The sequence below is a fragment of the Muntiacus reevesi genome, chromosome 1 (assembly GCF_963930625.1).
Source record: "Muntiacus reevesi chromosome 1, mMunRee1.1, whole genome shotgun sequence".
Classification (NCBI taxonomy): Eukaryota; Metazoa; Chordata; class Mammalia; order Artiodactyla; family Cervidae; genus Muntiacus; species Muntiacus reevesi.
The window spans coordinates 186,927,605-186,947,412 of NC_089249.1; the positions used below are offsets into that span (position 1 = coordinate 186,927,605).

General features: G+C 47.1%; 1 protein-coding gene across 1 annotated transcript; it reads right to left on the reverse strand.

Moving 5' to 3' along the window:
- Positions 1-225: 225 nt before the first annotated feature.
- On the reverse strand, positions 226-9,535 carry TEKTL1 (tektin like 1). Its single transcript, XM_065932038.1, has 7 exons — positions 8,966-9,535; positions 7,046-7,150; positions 2,007-2,205; positions 1,672-1,838; positions 1,418-1,513; positions 1,216-1,329; positions 226-477 (listed from the first exon to the last, which is right to left on the reverse strand). Exons 1-7 carry the CDS (start codon positions 9,533-9,535, stop codon positions 226-228), a joined length of 1,503 nt encoding a protein of 500 aa, XP_065788110.1.
- Between the last annotated feature and the right edge of the window lie 10,273 nt (positions 9,536-19,808).

A 19,808-nucleotide genomic window follows, 5' to 3' on the forward strand; every position in this document is an offset into this window, starting at 1 on the left:
GGAGATCCCATGGACAGAGGAACCTGGCTGGCTACAGTCCCTGGGGTCGTGAGAGTCGGACTCGACTTAGCAGCTTCGCCACCACCACCACCACGCGCCTAATAAGTGTAATTATGCATTCTCGGTTTGAATTATAATTCTGCTAGAGGGCGCTCTGAGGGCGAAGGGGGTCAGGAGAGAGGGAGGGCCGCTGGGCTGTGGGCTGCTGGGGCAGGGGTGCGCTGGTCACTTGGCGGCAGCGGGGTTGGACTGCATGCGCGGCGGCGTGCGTGGGTCCCAGTCATTGACCAGGCGCTGCGCTTGCTCGAAGCACACGTGCGGGTGCCGCTGGCGGAGGCGCAGGCGCACCACGCTGTAGTCGATGTCGTGCCCGATCTTCTTGCAGTTAAAGCTCCAGGTGAGCTTCTTGCGCATGGCGAGCAGCTCGTCCAGGTTCTTTTCAACGTGCGAGATGTGGCGCTGCAGCTTGTCAGTGCCCTGGGCATGAGGAGGGGCGGTGTTGGGAGACAGGCGAGCCAGAGCGTGGCGCTATCTAGGATGGGCGGCCACACCTGGGCCAGGTATGCGTGTACAGGGACGACAGCTGAAGAGGGGGCGGGCCTCAGGTTGGGGAGGGGGCGCACATCTGAGTCAGGTGTGCGTGTGGAAGGACCTCGCCTGGGTAGGAGCACAGCCAGGAGGGGAGAGCCTAGAATGGGGTTGGGGGTTACACGCCTGGGCCGGAACGTACTTGGAAAAGAACCTGTGACAGGGCCTGTATGAAGAAGCGGATGCTCATGAAGGTTGAGGGGACGGGCAGACCTTGGATAGAAGTAGGGTAGAGATTGGGGGAACTTATTTGAGATGGGTGTGAGTATTGAGCTTCCCAGGTTGCTCAGTGGTAAAGAATCCGCCTGCCGATGCAAAACATGCAGGAGACCCAGGTTCCATCCCTGGGTTGGAAAGATCCCCTGGAGGAGGAAATGGCAACCCACTCCAGTATTCTTGTCTGGAAAATCCCATGGACAGAGGAGCCTGGTGGGCTGCACCCATGGGGTAGCAAAGAGTTGGACTCTTCTGAGCACGCTGCACATGTGGATACTGAAGGCATCCTGCTGGCGGCGTGGGGAGCTGAAGGACTCACAGCCCTGGGTCAGGGGTCTCGCCTGCGCTGCGTGCTTGAGCAAGGAGTCTTACCAGGGCAGGGCCTGGCGGGAGGGACTGAGAGGGGCTTACCTGGGCGAGGCGCGTGGCCTCCGGAAGCTGGGTGCCCACATGTCTCTGATACATGCGAACCAGAGGTCTGTCCAGTTTCTCTCGAGTCTCCAGGTGACTTTTGGACAGAGGACCCTGGCGGAGTGCGGTGTGCAGAGCCGTGAGGTTTCACCTCCTGGAAGCCCACGGCCGCATCCCCGCAGACCCTCTCCCCCAGATCTACCTTGATGAGGCCGCGGGTGATGTACATCTCCTGGTTGAATTTCGTGCACCGGTGGATCGTTCCCCTCATGAGTCCTAAGGTCATGTTCAGTCTATCCTGGGTGGGTGGGAGCACAGCGCGGAATCACACCGGCTTCCCGTCCCCTCTTCGCCTACATCCCTCCGCCGCCCCCCACCCACCCCCCATCTCCCTCCTCCACACTATAGCATTCTAGACTCCAGCCGCCAACTAGGAGCGGCGCCAGCGGGGCGCACCTTCAGCTCCAAGGTTTCGCGCATTTTCTGCGCTAGCGAGGCGCACACGCGGTCGCTTATCTGCTGCTGTTGCTCTCGGATGTCCTCCTCGTTCTTTGCCATATCTAGCAAAGTGTCCTTGGACTCCATTAACAGTCGCTTGGCTTCGTACAGCGCCGCGGCGCACTCTGCAGGCGTGGGGAGGGGGGTGTATGCGTGTGTTAGGCGCTCAGTAGTGTCTGACTGTTTGCGACCCCGTGGAGTGTAGCCCGCCAGGCTCCCCTGGCCGTGAAGTGGGGCAGCAGTTGGGCACCACGGGCGCCCACTCTGCTGGACTCATTTCTGCGCGGTTTTACCTGGGGTATAGGTGCCCACAGGGTCTGGAGGCGGGGTTTTCAGGCCCTGAGTGCGCGGAGTGGGGACTCGGGAGATGTTCACCCAGGAGTGGCGACCCGCCTGCTCCAGAACCTTGTCCAGTGGCTGGTTCATTAGCTCCACAGCTTGGAGCCTCTCCTTACAGCAGAAGACCAGAGCGTCACGACAGGAGGCCAGGGTCTGGGAGCGAGGAAGGAGAGGCAGAGAAGGTTAATTGTAAGCTGGGAGATAGGGGGAAGTGACTGAAAGTGGGGCTTGCCAGGTGACTCAGTGGGAGAGAATCCACTCGCCAATGCAGGAGATGCTTGTTTGATCCCTGGGTTGGAAAGATCCCCTGGAGAAGGAAATGACAACCCACTCGTGCCTGGAAAATCCATGGACAGAGGAGCCTGGTGGGTTTAGTCCATGGAGTCGAAGCAAGAGTTGAACACGACTTAATGACTGAACAACAACAAACAAAAGTTCCCCAGCCAGGGATCGAACCGAACCTGCATCCCCTGCTTAACCACTGGACCACCATTGAAGTCCCCATCTTTTTTTTTTTTAATAAAACTATATTGGAACATGGCCATGCTCATTCATGTACGTATTGTTTCTGGCTATTTATGTACCCCACTGGCCAAATTAAGTATGATCTTTCTCAAGTTACAATAGGGTTACATCCCAGTAAACACATTGTAAGTTGAAAATATTATGTTGAAATGCATTTAATACACTTAATCTTATTGGATATCATAGCTTAGCCCAACTTACCTTAAATGTGCTCAGAACACTTACATTAGTCTATAGTTGGACAAGATCATCTAACACAAGGCCTATTTCCTAATAAAGTGTTTAATAGTACTTGTAATTTATCGAATATTGTACTGAAAGTGAAAACCAGAATGGTTGTATGGGCACAGAATAGCTAGAAGGGCATCAGTTATTTACCCAGTGGCTGACAGGGAACTGTGACTCACTGCTGCTGCACAGCTCAGGTGAGAGTATTGTACTGCATATTGCTAGCTCAGAAAAAGATAAAAATTCAAGATTAGAATTATAGTTTCTACTGAATGTGTATCACTTTGCACCATTAAGTTGAACCTCGAACTGTGATTTGAGGACCATCTAGAATTGTGACAGAGGTTGTATTGCACACAAAGCTTAAAAAAATTAACTACCTGACTCTTTAAGAACAAGCTTTTGAAATTTGAAATGTCATATAAACAGAATCATACAATGTGTACTTTTTATGTCCAACTTCTTTTGCTGAATGTTATTTCTTTGGGATTCATCCATTTGGGTAAAAAATGGATATAAAGTCTTTCATTCATTAACTTAAATGTTCATTAAGCCCTTACTGTATTCTAGGCATTGTGCTAGGTTGCAGGGATGCCATGGGGGAAAATGACCCAGTTTCTGACCTAAAGTGTGCAGATAAGATAAGTGGCTATTGAGTGAATCAGAGAAATGGTGATTATCTGGGAGGGTGGGATCAAAAGATTAATTTGACTGTGCTGGGTGTTAGTGGAACCATGCTGGATCTAGTTCCCCGACCAGGGATCAAACCCATGTCCCTTGTAGTAGAAGCATAGTCTTAACCAGTAGACCACCAGGGAAATACATATTTTCTATGACAAATATAGATAGCACATTAAAAAGCAGAGACATCACTTTGCTGATAGAAGTCCATATAGTCAAAGCTATAGTTTTTCCAATAGTCATGTATGGATGTGAGAGTTGGACCTTAGAGAAGACTGAACGCCAAAGAATTGATGCTTTCAAATTGTGATGCTGGAGAGGACTCTTGAGAGTCCCTTGGACTGCAAAGAGATCAAACCAGGCAATCCGAAAAGAAATCAACCCTGAATATTCATTGGAAGGACTGATGCTGAAGCTGAAGCTCCAATACTTTGGCCACCTGGTGCAAAGGGCGACTCATTAGAAAAGACCCTGATGGTGCGAAAGCTTGAGGACAGGAGAAGAAGGGGGCAGCAGAGGATGAGGTGGTTGTATGGCATCACTGACTCAATGGACATGAATTTGAGCAATTTCTGGGAGACAGTAGAGGACAGAGGAGCCTGGTGTGCTACAGTTCTTGGGGCCTCAAAGAGGTATGACTTATCAACTGAAGGAAAACAACAAAAAACAGATGAAAATTAGCCACTTAAGCCATTTTAAGTGTACAGTTCAGTAGCAGTAAGTATATTCACAACGTGTAACCGCCACCACTGTCCATTTCCAAAACGTTTCATCATCCTAAGTAGATCTGTGTCCATTAAAGGATAATCCCCCATTTGTTCACTGTTGAGAGTGATCTGATGAAGAAAGAAATATGAATGATGTAGGAGAAGGGAGAGGAGGTGGGTTAGTAGGTAGATGGAATTATAGGGTTGGTAGAGGAAAAATGAGAAAAATTCTCTTTAGTGGTTTCCATGCATTGGGGTTATTCTTTGATAATGAAGAAAGAGCAGGAAGTTGGACAGATATGAAGGAAGAGAGGGTATGAAATAACTTGCACAGGGGACAGCAAATCTTCTAGAGACACATATGAGATTTCTGGGAATCCTCTTACTGTCAATCTGAGATTTGAGTTCATGCTTTTAAGTTGAAAGGGCTTCCCTTTCAACTTTCAAGGGCTCAGTGGTGAAGAGCCCACCTGCAATGCAAGAGATGTGGTTCAATTCCTGGGTCGGGAAGATACCCTGGAGAAGGAAATGACAACCCACTCCAGTATTCTTGCTTGGGAAGTCCCATGAACAGAGGAACCTGGCGGGCTACAGTCCATGGGGTTGTCATAAAAAGAGTCAGACCTGACTTAGTGACTGAACGACAACACAGCAGCACTCTTGGGTTTCCATCTGTCTTTTCCCACCTCCTTATTTCATTTTCTCTCTTGCAAGCCCTTCCCTACCAGGGCCACCTTCAGGGTCTTCTCCCTTGTCTGTTTCAGACTTACTTGAAGGATTTTTCAGGATCACCAGATTTAAAGGAATATGACAGCAGCCTGGAGGTACAATATGGTTGTTCAGTCCCCCAGTCATGTCTGACTCTTTGTGACCCCATAGACCTCAGCACACCAGGCCTCCCTGTCCCTCACCATCCAGAGTTTGCCCAAGTTCATGTTCATTGGAGTCTGGCAGGCTACAGTCCAAGAGGTCACAGAGTCGGATACGACGAGTGACTAAGTACACATAGCACATGTCCATTGCATCGGAGGTGTAATAGGTTGAGTGCAATTAAGGTTCAGCACCACGGACAGTGGCACATCGGCTCCTAACTCCATCCACGTTTCCCCAACTCCACCCTCCCAACCCTGGCTGGTCCCTTATTTGAATGACCCTTTAATGTGAATTCCTCGAGGGCAAGGCCTGTTCACAACTTGTCCCAACTGCCAAACACAGTGCCTGGAACACCAAGGTATTGGATTAATATTTGTCAAATGAATAAGTCATAAGTGCATACAGGCTCCTTGAAACCTACTTTCATGTCTCCATTAGTGATGTCATAAAGAAATCCTTGTTGCAAGAGTGAAAGGATGCAGTGAGAGGCCATCTCTGAATGGAGTTGATAAAGACGAGCACATAGTACAGAGTAAAGAGATCAAGACATCTGAGTTGAAACATGAGGAAGTTCTCACACTTCTGGGTACATATATAAAGGATATCAGGACCTTGAAGGGAAATAATTGCCATGCACATTTTAGCATTATTCATCAGCTGAGACATAGAAACAATCTAAATGTCTGTTGACAGATGAATGGATAAAGAAAATGTGATATTATATATATATAGTATATATATAATATAGTAATTATCAGTAGTAGCAATAGTGAAAGTCGCTCAGTCATGTCTGACTCTTTGTGACCCCATACAGTCCATGGAATTCTCTAGGTCAGACTACTGGAGTGGGTAGCCTTTCCCTTCTCCAGAGGATCTTCCCAACCCAGGAATTGAACCAGGGTCTCCTGTTGCAGGCAGATTCTTTACCAACTGAACTATCAGGGAAGCCAATTAGTAGTAGCAATATTTTTATATTAATAAAGTTACTATACTAATAATTGCACTATATAGCGGGACTTGCCTGCTGGTCCATGGTTAAGAATCCATCTGCCAATGTAGAGGACATGGTTTCCATTCCTGATCTGGGAAGATCCCACATGAAGTGGGGCAACTGAGCCCTTGTGCTGCAACTCCTGAACCTTTGAGCCACAACTACTGAAACCTGTGAACCTAGAGCCTATGCTCTGCAACAAGAGAAGCCACAGCAATGAGAAGCCCGTGCACTGCAACTAGAGAGTAGCCCCACTCTCTGCAACTTGATAAAGCACTTGCGCAGCAACAAAGACCCAGCACAGCCAAAAATAAATAATTTTTTTAAGAAGTAAAATACATACACAATTAAAATAGTAAGTTGTACCTCTCTAAAGCTGGAGGAAAAAAAAGACACCTGAACTGAAATCACAGCCTCAACACTGGTTAGCTCCATGCCTTGGGTGAGGTCATATCTTTCTGAGTCTTGAATTCCCCATCTCTAATGAGTATCATAGTTTCTGTTTCACAGGAAGGTTTTAAGGACTTAACAACAGGACAGGGTTTGGCACAGAGGGGCGTCCTTAGTCACTCAGTCATGTCTGAATCTTTGCAACCACATGGACTATAGCCCACCAGGTTTCTCTGTCCGTGGAATTCTCCAGACAAGAATACTGGAGTGGGTTGCCATTCCCTTCTCCAGGGGATCTTCCCAACCCAGGGATGGAACCTGTTTCTCCTGCATCACAGGTGGATTCTTTACCATCTGAGCCAACAGGGCACAGAGGTGAGGGGTGTTCATTGTTATTTTGAGGCCCAATTTCATCTCTCAGAGCTTCAGTCTTTCCATTTCCTAAAGTGGAAATACAGTGAATGTCACGTCAGGGTGGGATGGGTGTGTGGCTTGAAGGATTTGCTGTTGCTACAATCCTCAAGGTTAAAACTGTTTGCCCATTAGGCAGCCAAAGGTCTCCTCCAATCCCCTTAATCTGGCTCCAGGTGTCCCAAACCTTGAGCAGGGCCTCTGATTTTTCCATATCTGTCTCCATCTTCCTCTTCATGCTCTTTAGCTCCTCTCTTTCCCAGGTAAGCATACTGTCAGCTTTGTCAGGGATCTGGAAAACAAGGAGAGAATTCTTCACACCTGTGGGAGAGGACTGGCGGGGAGAGCTCTTTTTCTAGAATAGGACAGAGTCTGCCAAACTCAGAAACTCTGGGTTTGGGGAATGGAGTTGGGGGCACTCTCACGCTTTGGGGATCTCACTCTCTGAGAAGCATTTACCCTTTTAGGGAGCTCTCACCAGGGCTTCTCTGGTGGCTCAGATGGTAAAGAATCCACCTGTGATGCAGGAGAAACAGGTTCCATCCCTGGGTAGGGAAGATCTCCTGGAGAAGGGTATGGCAACCCACTCCAGTATTCTTGCCTGGAGAATTCATTCCATGGACAGCTATTCCTGGTGAGCTACAGTCCACAGGGTCCTAAAGAGTTGGACATGACTGCGTGACTAACTCTTTCACTTGGGGGAGGTCTTACCCTCTAGAGAGCAGGGCTGGGGGCTTCTTCCTTTTACAGATTAGAGCCCAGTGAGCTGGGATGGAGATGACTTAACTTGGGGGAAAGTTATCATTGCTTTTTGGGGCTGAGGGGCTCCCCCTTCCTTTGTGATGGTCTTATCCTCTCTCCCAGGCTACAAGTGAATCTCATCATAGCGACGATGGGGTTTGCCCTTTTGAGGGCTTATTGTTTGGATTTGGGGGCTGGGACTTGGAAACCCACCCGACAGGTGGGTGGGTGGGGGGGGGGTCTCACCTCTCCCCAGGGAGGCTGGAATACTGTCCCCTTTGGGGATGGCCATCGAGGATTTCACTTTAGGGGGAGGATTTTACCGGGGCTGGGCTAGGGGGTCTCACTCTTTCCCCCTGGCAAAGGGTTTAGCTCTCAGGTGCAGGACTGAGGAGTCTGAGGGTCTCAGTTTTTGGCAGACCCTGTCCCTCTCCTGATTCTAACCCTAACCCCTGTGAGGCCTGGGATGGGGTTCTCATTCCCTGAGGCTGGGGGTGTGTCTGGTGCATGCTGTTCAGTTATGTCAGACGCCTTGCGATGCTATGGACTGCAGCCCACCAGGCTCCTCTGTCCATGGGATTTTTCAGGCAAGAATCTTGAAGTGGGTTGCCATTTCCTCCCCCCAGGGGATCTTCCTGACTGAGGGATGGAACCCATGTCTCTCCTGCATTGGCAGGTGGTTTCTTTACCACTGAGTCCCCTGGGAAGCCTGGGGAAGGGGGGAGTTGGTTAGGGTTTAAAAAAATATTATGAGTAGAATTTTATCTGTTGGGACTAGGACATCACCCACTGCTCAGCTGGGGGCTTCTTGTGTGTTTTCAGTGGGGTTGGGGGGTTGGGGCACTGAAGGTCTCATGCATGGGGGGTGGGGGGGAGAATTTCACCCTCTTATCTAGGCTGGGAGTGGTAGATTTTACTCTTTGGTAAATCTAGCTTCTTGTCCCCCTCTGGGGGCAAGGTTTCCCTGGTGTCTCAGATGGTAAAGAATCTGCCTGCCATGCAGGAGACCTCGGTTCGATCCTTGGGTGGGGAAGACCCCCTGGAGGAGGGCATGGCTACCCATTCCAGTATCCTTGCCTGGAGAATCCCATGGACAGAAGAGTCTGGCGGGCTACAGTCCATGGAGTGGATAAGAGTCGGACACGACAGAACGACTAACACTTCTGGGGCAAGGGGTTTGAGGATCGCATCCGTTTGGGAGAATCTCTGTCTCTGGGGCTGGGAACCAAGGCATCTCATCTTGGGGGTGGAGTTGGGCCTGCGATGGGGGAGTGTTTCCTCTCTAGGGTGGATTTTGCCCAGTCTACGCATCTGGGAGCGGAGGCCTGAGTCTTTGCGGCTGGGCTGGGGCCGGGGGTGGTCCCACCGTCTCAGATTTGGGCCGGTAGCCCCGCAGCTTGACGCTCTGCTGGTTAATCAGCAGTGCTTTGCGCACTTCGCTGAGCCTGCGGTCCGTAGCCTCGCGCTGGCGCTGCAGCAGGCGCAGCTGCCCGTTGATCTGGTGCTGCGCGCGGCCGAGGCGGGCGGCGGTGAGGCGCGCCCCGCGGGCGTGGGCTTGCACCATCTCGGCGGTCTGCAGGGCCCGCGCGTCACGGTGCATGGGCAGCGGCAGGCGGGCGTGCCAGGCCGGCGGCTTCATCTTGCTCTTCCACAGCGTCACGCCCTCGCCGGGCGGCGGCTTCTCCATGGTGCTGCCCCCTTTGAGCATCTCCACGCGGAAGCGCCAGGGCTGAATGTAGGCGGCCCGGCAGAGGTGGTGCGCCAGGTTTGGGTCCCGCACGCTGTCGTCCGGTTGCCACATGGTCACAGCCTCCTGCCCGCAGCGGTCGGTCAGCTTGTGTGCCTCGTCCGTCAAGGCCCTGCTCGCCTCGCGCCATGCTGGATGCCCAACACGCGTGTCCTGGCTGTGTTCCACCGGGGGTATCAACACTGGCATGATCCCTGTTTGGTGTCCAGGCCTGGCCTGAGATCCTTGCCTGGAGGGGCAGGGACCGCCCCCCTCAATGACACGCAACTCCTTCCTGGACTGAGAAGTTTGTGAAACAGAGTCCTCTTGACTATGACGAGCGGTGGCAACGGCATAGGCGGAGTTCCAAAAGAGGGGGAGGGGAAAGGCTACAGAGACCGACTGGATGGAGCCTTTGGAGCTAGGCAGAGGCAGCTTGGAATCCTGGCTCCTTGGGAAAGGTTCTACCTTATGGAGCCCACCTCTCTTGTTGCTCCTTACCCTTTTACCTGCTTACCCAGGAGCATGGATGAGGCTTCTTCCAGCTCCGTTTTTTTTTTTTTTTTTCAGTGGGTTTTGTCATACATTGATATGAATCAGCCATAGAGTTACACGTATTCCCCATCCCGGTCCCCCATCCCACCTCCCTATCCACCCGATTCCTCTGGGTCTTCCCAGCCCACCAGGCCCGAGCACTTGACTCATGCCTCCCACCTGGGCTGGTGGTCTGTTTCACCACAGATAATATACATGCTGTTCTTTCGAAACATCCCACCCTCACCTTCTCCCACAGAGTTCAAAAGTCTGTTCTGTACTTCTATGTCTCTTCTTCTGCCCTGCATATAGGGCCATCGTTACCATCTTTCTAAATTCCGTATATATGTGTTCCGGCTCCGTTGTTGAGTGGCCAAGTCGTGTCTGACTCTTTGTGACCCTACGAGCTGCAGCACGCCACGCTTTTCTGTCTATCACTGTCCCTCTGAGTTTGCTCAAACTCATGTCCATTGAGTCAGTGATGCCATCGAAACATCTTCTACAGCTCTGAGGATGGGGCTAAGGTTTCTCCCACTTTAGACCTTTGGATTTGTTGTTCCGTCTGTGTGGCATACTCCTTTCCACCTTCTTCCCGTGGCTGCCTCCTATTCAGTCTTCAGAACCTAGCTTTATCTGTCAATTGATCTATCTAGCTAGATATATTGAGTGCTAGGTTGTTGCTGCACTTTTCTCTGGTAGAGAGCAGCGGATTCCTCTGTGGGATGGTGCGTGGGCTTCTCATTGCAGTGGCTTCTCTTGTTGTGGAGCACAGGCTCTAGGGCACGTGGGCTTCAGTAGTTGCAGCATTTGGGCTCAACAGCTGTGGCTCACAGGCCCTAGAGTGGGGGCTCAGTAGTTGTGGCTCAGGAACCTAGCTGCTCCGAGGCATGTGGAATCTTCCAGGACCAGGGATCGAACCTGTGTCGTCCGGCACTGGCAGGTAGATTCTTATCCACTGTGCCATTAGGAAAGTCCAGAACCCAGCTTAAATATCACTGTGTTAAAGGAGGCTTTCCTTTGTGCAGTATCTAAGACCTACTCTCTCCTATCACTCAGGATTTTTAGTGCAAGCCACAGAAAAGGAAAAGATGGTTTCACAGTCAGAATCATAGCAAAAGACACACAGAACAAAGACATACAGTGGCTCTGAAGGACACCATGACTACTGTTGCAGAAAGCTCGGCTGTTGGTTGACTGTCCCCTGGAATGGCACAGCCATTACAGCCAGCAACTGAGTCAGTTCTCTATAGCGCCTGCTTTTTTGCCCCTTTAGTTCCCAGGGTCCAAGGTGTCTGTGTCTAATTGCCTAAGCCTGTCTCACATGGCCATGCATGGACTGCAAAGGAAGTTAGGAAAAATGACTCATGGCTGAACTTCCTGTTTCTATGGAGGAAGGAGGACTTTGTTTCCCACCATGACAATATGATGTGGAATTCCTCCAACATAGGAAGCCCGTTGGAGTCTGGGGAAGAAGAGACAACTGCCCTCCCCCCACCCCCCATAATTCTTCGTCACATCACCTTTTTTTTTTTTTCCTTTCAAGCTGTGGCATCTTTACCTGGGCAACTGATAGGCACCTCAAACTCAACAGGTCCAAAACCACAATGCTTTTAATTTTAATTTTTAAAGATTTTAATTGGAGGATAGAATTGCTTTACAATATTGGGTTGTTTCCTGCCACACAACAATGTGAATTAGCCATGAATATACATATGTCCCCTCTCTCTCGAACCTCCCTCCCACTCCTACCTTATCCCACCCCTGTAGGTTGTCACGGAGCACCAGGTTGAGCCTCCCTTTGTTATACAACAACTTCCCGCTGGCTATTTATTTGCATTTGGTAATATATTTGTTGCAATGCTACTCTCTCAATTTGTCCCACCCTCTCTTCCCTCCCCCACACATCTGTTACCTATGTCTGCATCTCTATTTCTATTCCTGCCCTGCAAATAGGTTCATCAGTACTGTTTTGCTAGATTCCCTATAAATGTGTTAATATACAATATTTGTTTTTCTCTTTCTGACTTGTTTCACTCTGAGGTGGCTCTAGGCTCATCACCTCACTAGAATCGACTCAAATTCATTCCTTTTTATGGCCGAGTAATATTCTACTGCATATATGTACCACATCTTTATCCATTCATCTGTTGATGCACATCTAGGTTGCTTCAATGTCCTAGCTATTCTAAACAGTGCTGCTGAGATAGGGGTGAGATCAAAGCCCCCAGTGAAAGTCACAACTTTTTGCTTTCCCTCCTATTATCTTGTTTTAACTGTTGTAGCTCATCAATCACCACTTTTGCTTCTGTGATCTTGCTTGATTGTTACATCCACGGGAACTTGGGCTACTTGGGGAGGGGAGGGATCTGACTGTGTAAGTGGGAACTTTATGGTGTATAAAAGAAACCCAGAACAAAGCTGGGGCGCTCAGCCTTTGGAGATGGCTCTGCTGGGCCAGCACTGGTACTGAATAAAACCCTGATGTTCTGCATCTTTGAGTACCACTTATCTTCTTCCATTGCCATGTTTCTATAACACTGCAATGAACATTGAGGTGCATGTGTCCTTTTGAATGATCAAAACCATGTTTTTGATGAACATTTCTGATCTTTTTCCTCTGCTAGTGTTCCTTGACTTGATACTTGCCCACTATCCACCCCAGTTGCTCATGTTAAAAACTTAGTAAGCTTCTTTAATTTTTTTTTGTGTCCACATGCAATCCATCAACATGTTTTGCCTGTCCTACCTTCAAAACTTATCTCCAATATGATTATTTTTTCTCCATTGCTACCAGCAGCATTCTTATTCTCATTTACACCATCTTTTCTCACTCACCTGGTCTCCCTGCCTCTCCCCCTTGCCTTCCTAAATTCATTCTCCACACGACAGTCAGCACCCTGTTTTAAACTAGAGCACATCTGTTGTTGTTGTTTAGTCGCTAAGTCATGTCTGACTCTTTGGAACCCCACACTGTGGTGACCCAAGGGTGAAAGAGCAGATAAAACCAAGGAGGGTTTGGGATGCAGGAGCAGAAAAACCAGACCCTTATTGTCCTTCCCTCCCCCCTGTCATAACTATTAACAGATTCAGGTCCTCCCGAGCAGTATAACCTGTCTCCTCTCCTACCACATAGGGAGAAAGTATTTGCCTTACTGTTCCCCCACCCAGTATATGTGCCTCATCCAATCAGCAAATGACCTGTAAGACCCCCATCCTGCTCCTTGTCCCCTGGCTATAAAAATGCACTAAGGATCCCTGTTCAACGTTGGTTCTCCCTTGACCTGGCCCACTGTTTTAACAGCATCTCCCACTCTAATAAATGTTATTTCCCCTCATTTTGTCTCATGTCTGGAAATTCTTTTTCCAACCCACGCCTGGACCATGACACACACACTTTAGCCCACCAAGGCTCCTCTTGTCCATGGGATTTCCCAGGCAAGAAGACTGGAGTGGGTTGCCATTTCCTTCTCCAGGGGATCTTCATGACGCAGGGATCAAACCCGAGTCTCCTGCATTGGCAGGTGATTTCTTCTTTTTTTTAATTTATCTATTTATTTTTGGGGTGTGCTGGGTCTTTGTTGTTGTGTGGGCTTTCCTCTAGCTGCAGTGAGTACGGGCTACTCTTCATTGTGGTGCTCGGGTTTCTCATTGCATTAGCTTCTCTTGTTGTGGAGCATGGGGTCTAGGGTGCATGGGCCTCAGTTGTCGCAGCTCCTGGGCTCTAGAGTACAGGCTCAATAGTTGTGGTGCACGGGCTCAGTTACTCTGAGGCATGTGGGATCTTCTGGACCAGTGATTGAACCCATGTATCTTGCATTGGCAGGTGAATTTTTTAACCACTGAGCCACCTGTAAAGCCTAGAGCACATCACTTTCTTATTTAAAAACCCTTCAGTCAATTCAGTTCAGTCGCTCAGTCATGTTCAACTTTTTACGACCCCATGAATCGCAGCACGCCAGGCCTCTCTGTCCATCACAAACTCCTGGAGTTTACTCAAACTCATGCCCATTGAGTTGGTGATGCCATCCAACCATCTCATCCTCTGTCGTCCCCTTCTCCTCCTGCCCTCAATCTTTCCCAGCATCAGGGTCTTTTCAAATGAGTCAGCTCTTTGCATCAGGTGGCCAAAGTATTAGACTTTCAGCTTCAACATCAGTCCTTCCAATGAACACCCAGGACTGATCTCCTTTAGGATGGACTGGTTGGATCTCCTTGCAGTCCAAGGGACTCAAGAGTTTCTCCAACACCACAGTTCACAAGCATCAATTTTTCAGCGCTCAGCTTTCTTCACAGTCCAACTCTCACATCCATACATGACCACTGGAAAAATCATAGCCTTGACTAGACAGACCTTTGTTGGCAAAGTAGTGTCTCTGCTTTTTAATATGCACAGCAAATTTGGAAAACTCAGCAGTGGCCACAGGACTGGAAAAAACCCTTCAGTGAATCTAATTGTGCGTGTGTGTGCTAAGTCACTTCAGTTATCCAACTCTTTGAGACCCTATGGACTGTAGCCCACCAGGCTCCTTTGTCTATGGGATTCTCCAGGCTAGGATATGGGAATTGTCAGTATGTGGGTTACCATGCCCTCCTCCAAGGGATCTTCCTGACCCAGGAATCTCTTATGTCTCTTGCTGTTACAGGGAGCAAACTGATTCTGACTCCATGTTGGAAACTGTTTCTTTGACTTGCTTTTCATTGCTTTTGTTATCATAATCATACTTACTGGCTTGCCTGGAGGACTTTGCCCCTCTACTTGACTATAAACTAAAGTGCCTTTGTTCAGCTCATGGAGAGATAGTTTGTTCCTGCCCACCTGTGAACAGAAGAGATTAACACACCCCTTCCAAAGGTTGGCCAGTCCCCTGGAGATGTTTTACAAGACTATCTTTCATTTTACTTCCCCACTGCCTCTCCCTCTCTATTCTGCCTTTTGACTTGAGTTTCTCATTACTTCTTTCTCTCTGATCTATAAGAGAACCTGGCATCCAGACCCCCAAAAGATGGCTATTTTGAGGCACTAGCCTGCCGTCTTCTTGGTCAGCTGCTTTCTGAATTAAGTTGTTTTCCTTGCCTCAATACTCAATACCTCGTCTTCCTGACTCACCGCCTGTCGTGCAGTGAGCAGAGAGCTTGGATTCATAGCATTGCCTTGGCAGGTGGGTTCTTTACCACTAGCACTGTAACCTGGAAGGGTTAATTTTGAATTCATGCTCGATCTGCTTTTGTGACTTTAACCCTCATCCTGTGGCTTTTTTTGTTAAGGTAGGCACACACAATAGCCTCCCTCAGGGAGACAAGCCTGAGCTGCCCACTTGTAAAGGACTGTAAAGAAGCGAAAACTAACATATTACCCTTCCTGAGGCTTGCCATTCTAGGGGACATTTGCAAGAATTGAATAGTCTTTTTACTTTGTTTCCTCCACCCCGCCCCCCACGCTCCCCCCACTCCCCGCCCCAATCTCTGATCCATAAAAGAACCTGGCATCCAGGCCCTGACAAGGTGGTTATTTTGAGTCCTGCCATCTTCTGGGTCAGCCAGTTCCAGAATAAAGTCCCTTCCTGATCCCAACACCTCATCTTGGATTCATTGACTTATCTTTCAGCGAGCAATGCCAGTTTGGACTTGACAACAGCACCACCTGGGAAGCCCAATCTCATTGTTCAGTTCAGTTCAGTCGCTCAGTTGTGTCAGACTCTTTGCAACCCCATGGACTACAGCATGCCAGGCTTCCCTGTCCATCACCAACTCCCAGGACTTGCTCAAACTCATGTCCATCGAGTCTGTGATGCCATCCAATCATCTCATCCTCTGTTGTCCCCTTCTCCTCCTGACTTCTCTCTATATATAATATATAAAATATATATTATAAATATATATAATATATATATAAAATGAAAGTCACTCATTTGTGTCAGACTCTTTGTGATCCTCTGGACTATACAGTCCATGGAATTCTCCAGGCCAGAATACTGGCGTGGGCAGCTGTTTCCTTCTCCAGGGGATCTTCCCAACCCAGGAATGAACTGGGGTCTCCTGCATTGCATGTGGATTCTTTACCAACTGAGCTATCTATCTATCTTCTATCTATCTATCTATGGGCTTCCCTCATAGCTCAGTTGGTATACATATATATATATATATATATATATATATACACTGAATAAACATTTACTTAATGAATACATGAGTGAAGAAATGAATAAACATTTTCTTGTGGCATGATATGAGAAATACAAGGAATAGGAAGGCATGAAATAACCTGGCTTTGCAAAACCGAAGGATCATTTGGTAATGAGGAGAAATAAGATGGAAAACTGAAACCTCCCAGGTCAGTCATCTGGAGACTCCACCAGCATTGTTGCAGGAAGGGGGACCCCTTCCAGGGCCCCAAACTGGGCTTTTGTCTAACACTCGGAAATGAATTGTCCGAGGAGACACATGCTGACAAAGCAAGAGATTTTATTGGGAAAGGGCACCCGGGTGGAGAGCAGTAGGTAAGGGAACCCAGGAGAACTGCTCTGCCGCATGGCTCGCAGTCTTGGGTTTTATGGTGATGGGATTAGTTTCTGGGTGGTCTTTGACCAATCATTTTAATTTAGAGTCTTTCCTGGTGGCACACGCATCACTCAGTAAAGATGGATGCTAGCGAGAGGGATGCTGGGAAGTGGACAGACACGTGGTGTCTCTTTTTGACCTTTTTAAAACTCTTCTGGTGGTGGTGGCTTATTAGTTTTGAATTTTTTATCAGGATCTCTTGTCATAAAGCAACTCATGCAAATGGTTACTATGGTGCCTGGCCAGGGTGGGCGGTTTCAATCAGTGTGCTTCTCTTAACAACTCCCCCCTGAGAGACTTTATACTCAAGATGCTTTTTGTGAATTGGGCGGAGGTCTCTTTTTTTTGTAACTTTTTTTTGGTTGTGCCTGGGCGTAGGCCTGCCTAGCAGAGCAGAAGTCTCTCTCTACCTGATCTAAGTTGTGGTGTTCCATATCTGAAGACAGTTTTTATTTTTTTAATAACAGCAATTTAGTCTGAAACTGTTGGCGCCTCTCAGAGATGAAATAGACAGGGACCAAACAAGAGACCTAACAGGATGGTCATCACTGGTCCCCAGAAACAGGAGGCAACATTTGGGGTGAGGGCTGCAGGGTCTGTGACTTTTTTTTTTTTTTTTTTTGATTGGCTGGTGGTGAAGCAACAGAGCTGTGCTCCAGGAATCTTGTGTTTAGTCTGAAGTTACCATCCTCCACCTGGGTGGCAGCTCCAGTTCTTAGAAGAACTTAAAAGGCATTGTTAGGCATATTTTTTGGGGTAGGAACTAGGACCCCATCTCAAGGCTGTACCACCATTCGATTGTTTCTTTTCTGTTTTTGTGTTCTCTCCCTTCCCTGATTAGCAATCGTTTGAATCTACCCTTTGGAGCTCAGGGAAGGTCAAGGAGGCTGAATGAAGCCTACATCCTAAAGTACAGCAGATCTGTACTCTAGAGTCGCCACCCCACAGAGTCCTGCTCAGTTTTAATTTAGGGAACAGGGCAACTACGGCTGTGATAACTTTTTGTCAAAATGGGGCATAGGACTGACTCAGCTTGGAGAAGAGACACTGAATTGGAAGTATTCTTGAGTTTCAAGTTTTAGATCTGAGCCTTGTATGATTAAAATTTCAAATTTTTGGTCTACCATTTTGTTTTAACAGACCCAATTAGTAGTAGCTGGAGGAGGGATAACTGGAATTTTAATAGACAAAATAAATCTCTTTTTTTAAAGAAGAATAGGCCTGAAACCCAGTCTGGAACTGGCACTTTGGGGAGATTTTTAGCCAGGTGGCCAGTTGCCTAGTTTTATAAAAAGTAAGGTACAAGTTACTAGCTTTTAGCAGACATTGTTTGGAGAATGGTGGCATCTAAGCCTGACACGACTCAGAAAACTCAAGTGTTTAGCAATACAATGTCTAATCTGAAATTATACCCATAACATCACCTAGTTATTTTTCAGGATGTCTGAACCATAGCTGAGTACTCTATTTTGACTTTTGATTGTAAAATTTTTTTAAATAGCCAAAGCAGATGTCACCATTAATGACGTCAGTGTTTTTTTAGGTATGAGAAGATGCAAGAATTGGGACTTATAAAATCTCTTGAAAAGATCTAACTATCTGAAGGCCTGTTCTGCCAGTTTTTTTTAGAGCACAGAGTGCCTCATTTTTTATTTTTACCCTGAACACTTTTTAGGGCCATTGAAAGTCAGCAGTTGCAGTGGCCATGATTTAATCTCTGTAGATGTAGATGGCAAGTGTCAATCTTTAGTTGGCAGAGCCCCTTTTTGCTCATAAACTTGACCACGATTTTGAGGGGGGCATTTTATGACCATTTTATCTCATGGTGCTGAGAATGTCCATTCTCAGGTTTGGCAAAGATTTTGTTGACAGGCCACTCAATGTGCTGTTACTGGACTAGGCCATAAAACAGTATCTAAAATTCTCTGGACCACCTGTCTTACTAGCCTCTTGGTCCAGGAAAACATTTTCTCTTGTTGCTTTTTTTATATCTACAGTTACACTGTTATCATTATCGATCTCATAGGGAACTATATATTATTTTATCAGAGGCCTCAGTCACACATTTGGTACTGTAAGAAACAGCAATTTTGTAAAACAGGTGAAATACAAAGAACATAGCCAGCAGTATTAGTAAAGTCACAAGTAAGACTTAAGAGCTTTTATTAGATGTAGCCCAGTATATCCGAGGTCGTCTGACTTAGTCTACTCTGTACGAATCTTTATCTTTTAGGGAAATTATACATTGGCACCACCATCTATAAGGCACATAGCCCAGTTTTTTAGTGTTACTAGACTGATTATTTTTAGTATGATTTAATTGTTTTTAACACAGAGGAGACTTTAAACCTAAATTACCATAGCCTGGTGTTATCTATATAAATCTATCTCATAATTGTGGGATATTTCTCTTTCTTTTGTTGAAACTTGTTTTGTTGCTCTGATTGAGCTTGAGGAATAGAAAAAGGCTCAAATTTATGGCCAGAGTCAGAGTAGGTATTATTAATTGGCCCAGTGAGGGGATTCCGTCTGGTAGTATCACAGTGACCTGAATATGACTATAATTTTTTTTTTTTTAAAGTAAATTTTCTCAGGGCCAACCAGTTAGAGTCTTGTAGTAGAGAAATTTACCAAGGTAACCCAGAACTAGATACAGGTATTTGGCCACAAACGCAACAATTGGATTGATTTTTAAAACTAGCATAGAATCAGGCTTATGATAGAAAAGCGTTTGATTTATATGTAAAGGTCTAAGAAGTCAAGAAAACATTATAAAAGATCATACGAATCAGATCCAGCATCTTGGGCAAGCTGTCTACCTCTGATGTTGCTGTCTTCTCATCCTGGTGTAGTGTAGTTTCTCCTGTTTGAGCATCATTTTAAGGTGAGATCAGGTCGGCTGTCTTCTCTATAGACCAATCCAGTGTAGGGGCCTTTGGAAGTATGAATTAATCTAAGGGTTAATTTTTCTTCCGTTTCATTGTGCATGAGCTAGTTAACAGTACCTAATAAAAAGTCCTTCCACCCAGGTTGGAGACAGTCTCTTAAATTGTGTCTTTTTCCCCGTCCTGGTTGCAGTCATGAGGCATCTGATCTTTATCCAAAGATAGATTACTGAGATAAGCTTTAGAAACAAACTTAGGGTGTTTTTTAAGAATTTAATTAAATTTTGCATTAATATCACATAACAGCAAAGAACTATCTAAGAAATGAGTCTTACTATATGCAGACCTCTATTAACAAACTGGGATTTAACATTTTTTGAAATATTTCTTTCTCCCCAAAGTTACCCTCATTTTTAACAAATATAACCAAATTAAGGCTAGTTTGTTTGCAAAATAGGTCTGTTCTCACTAATTTTGGTCTGATGATTTATATAACCATAATTGAT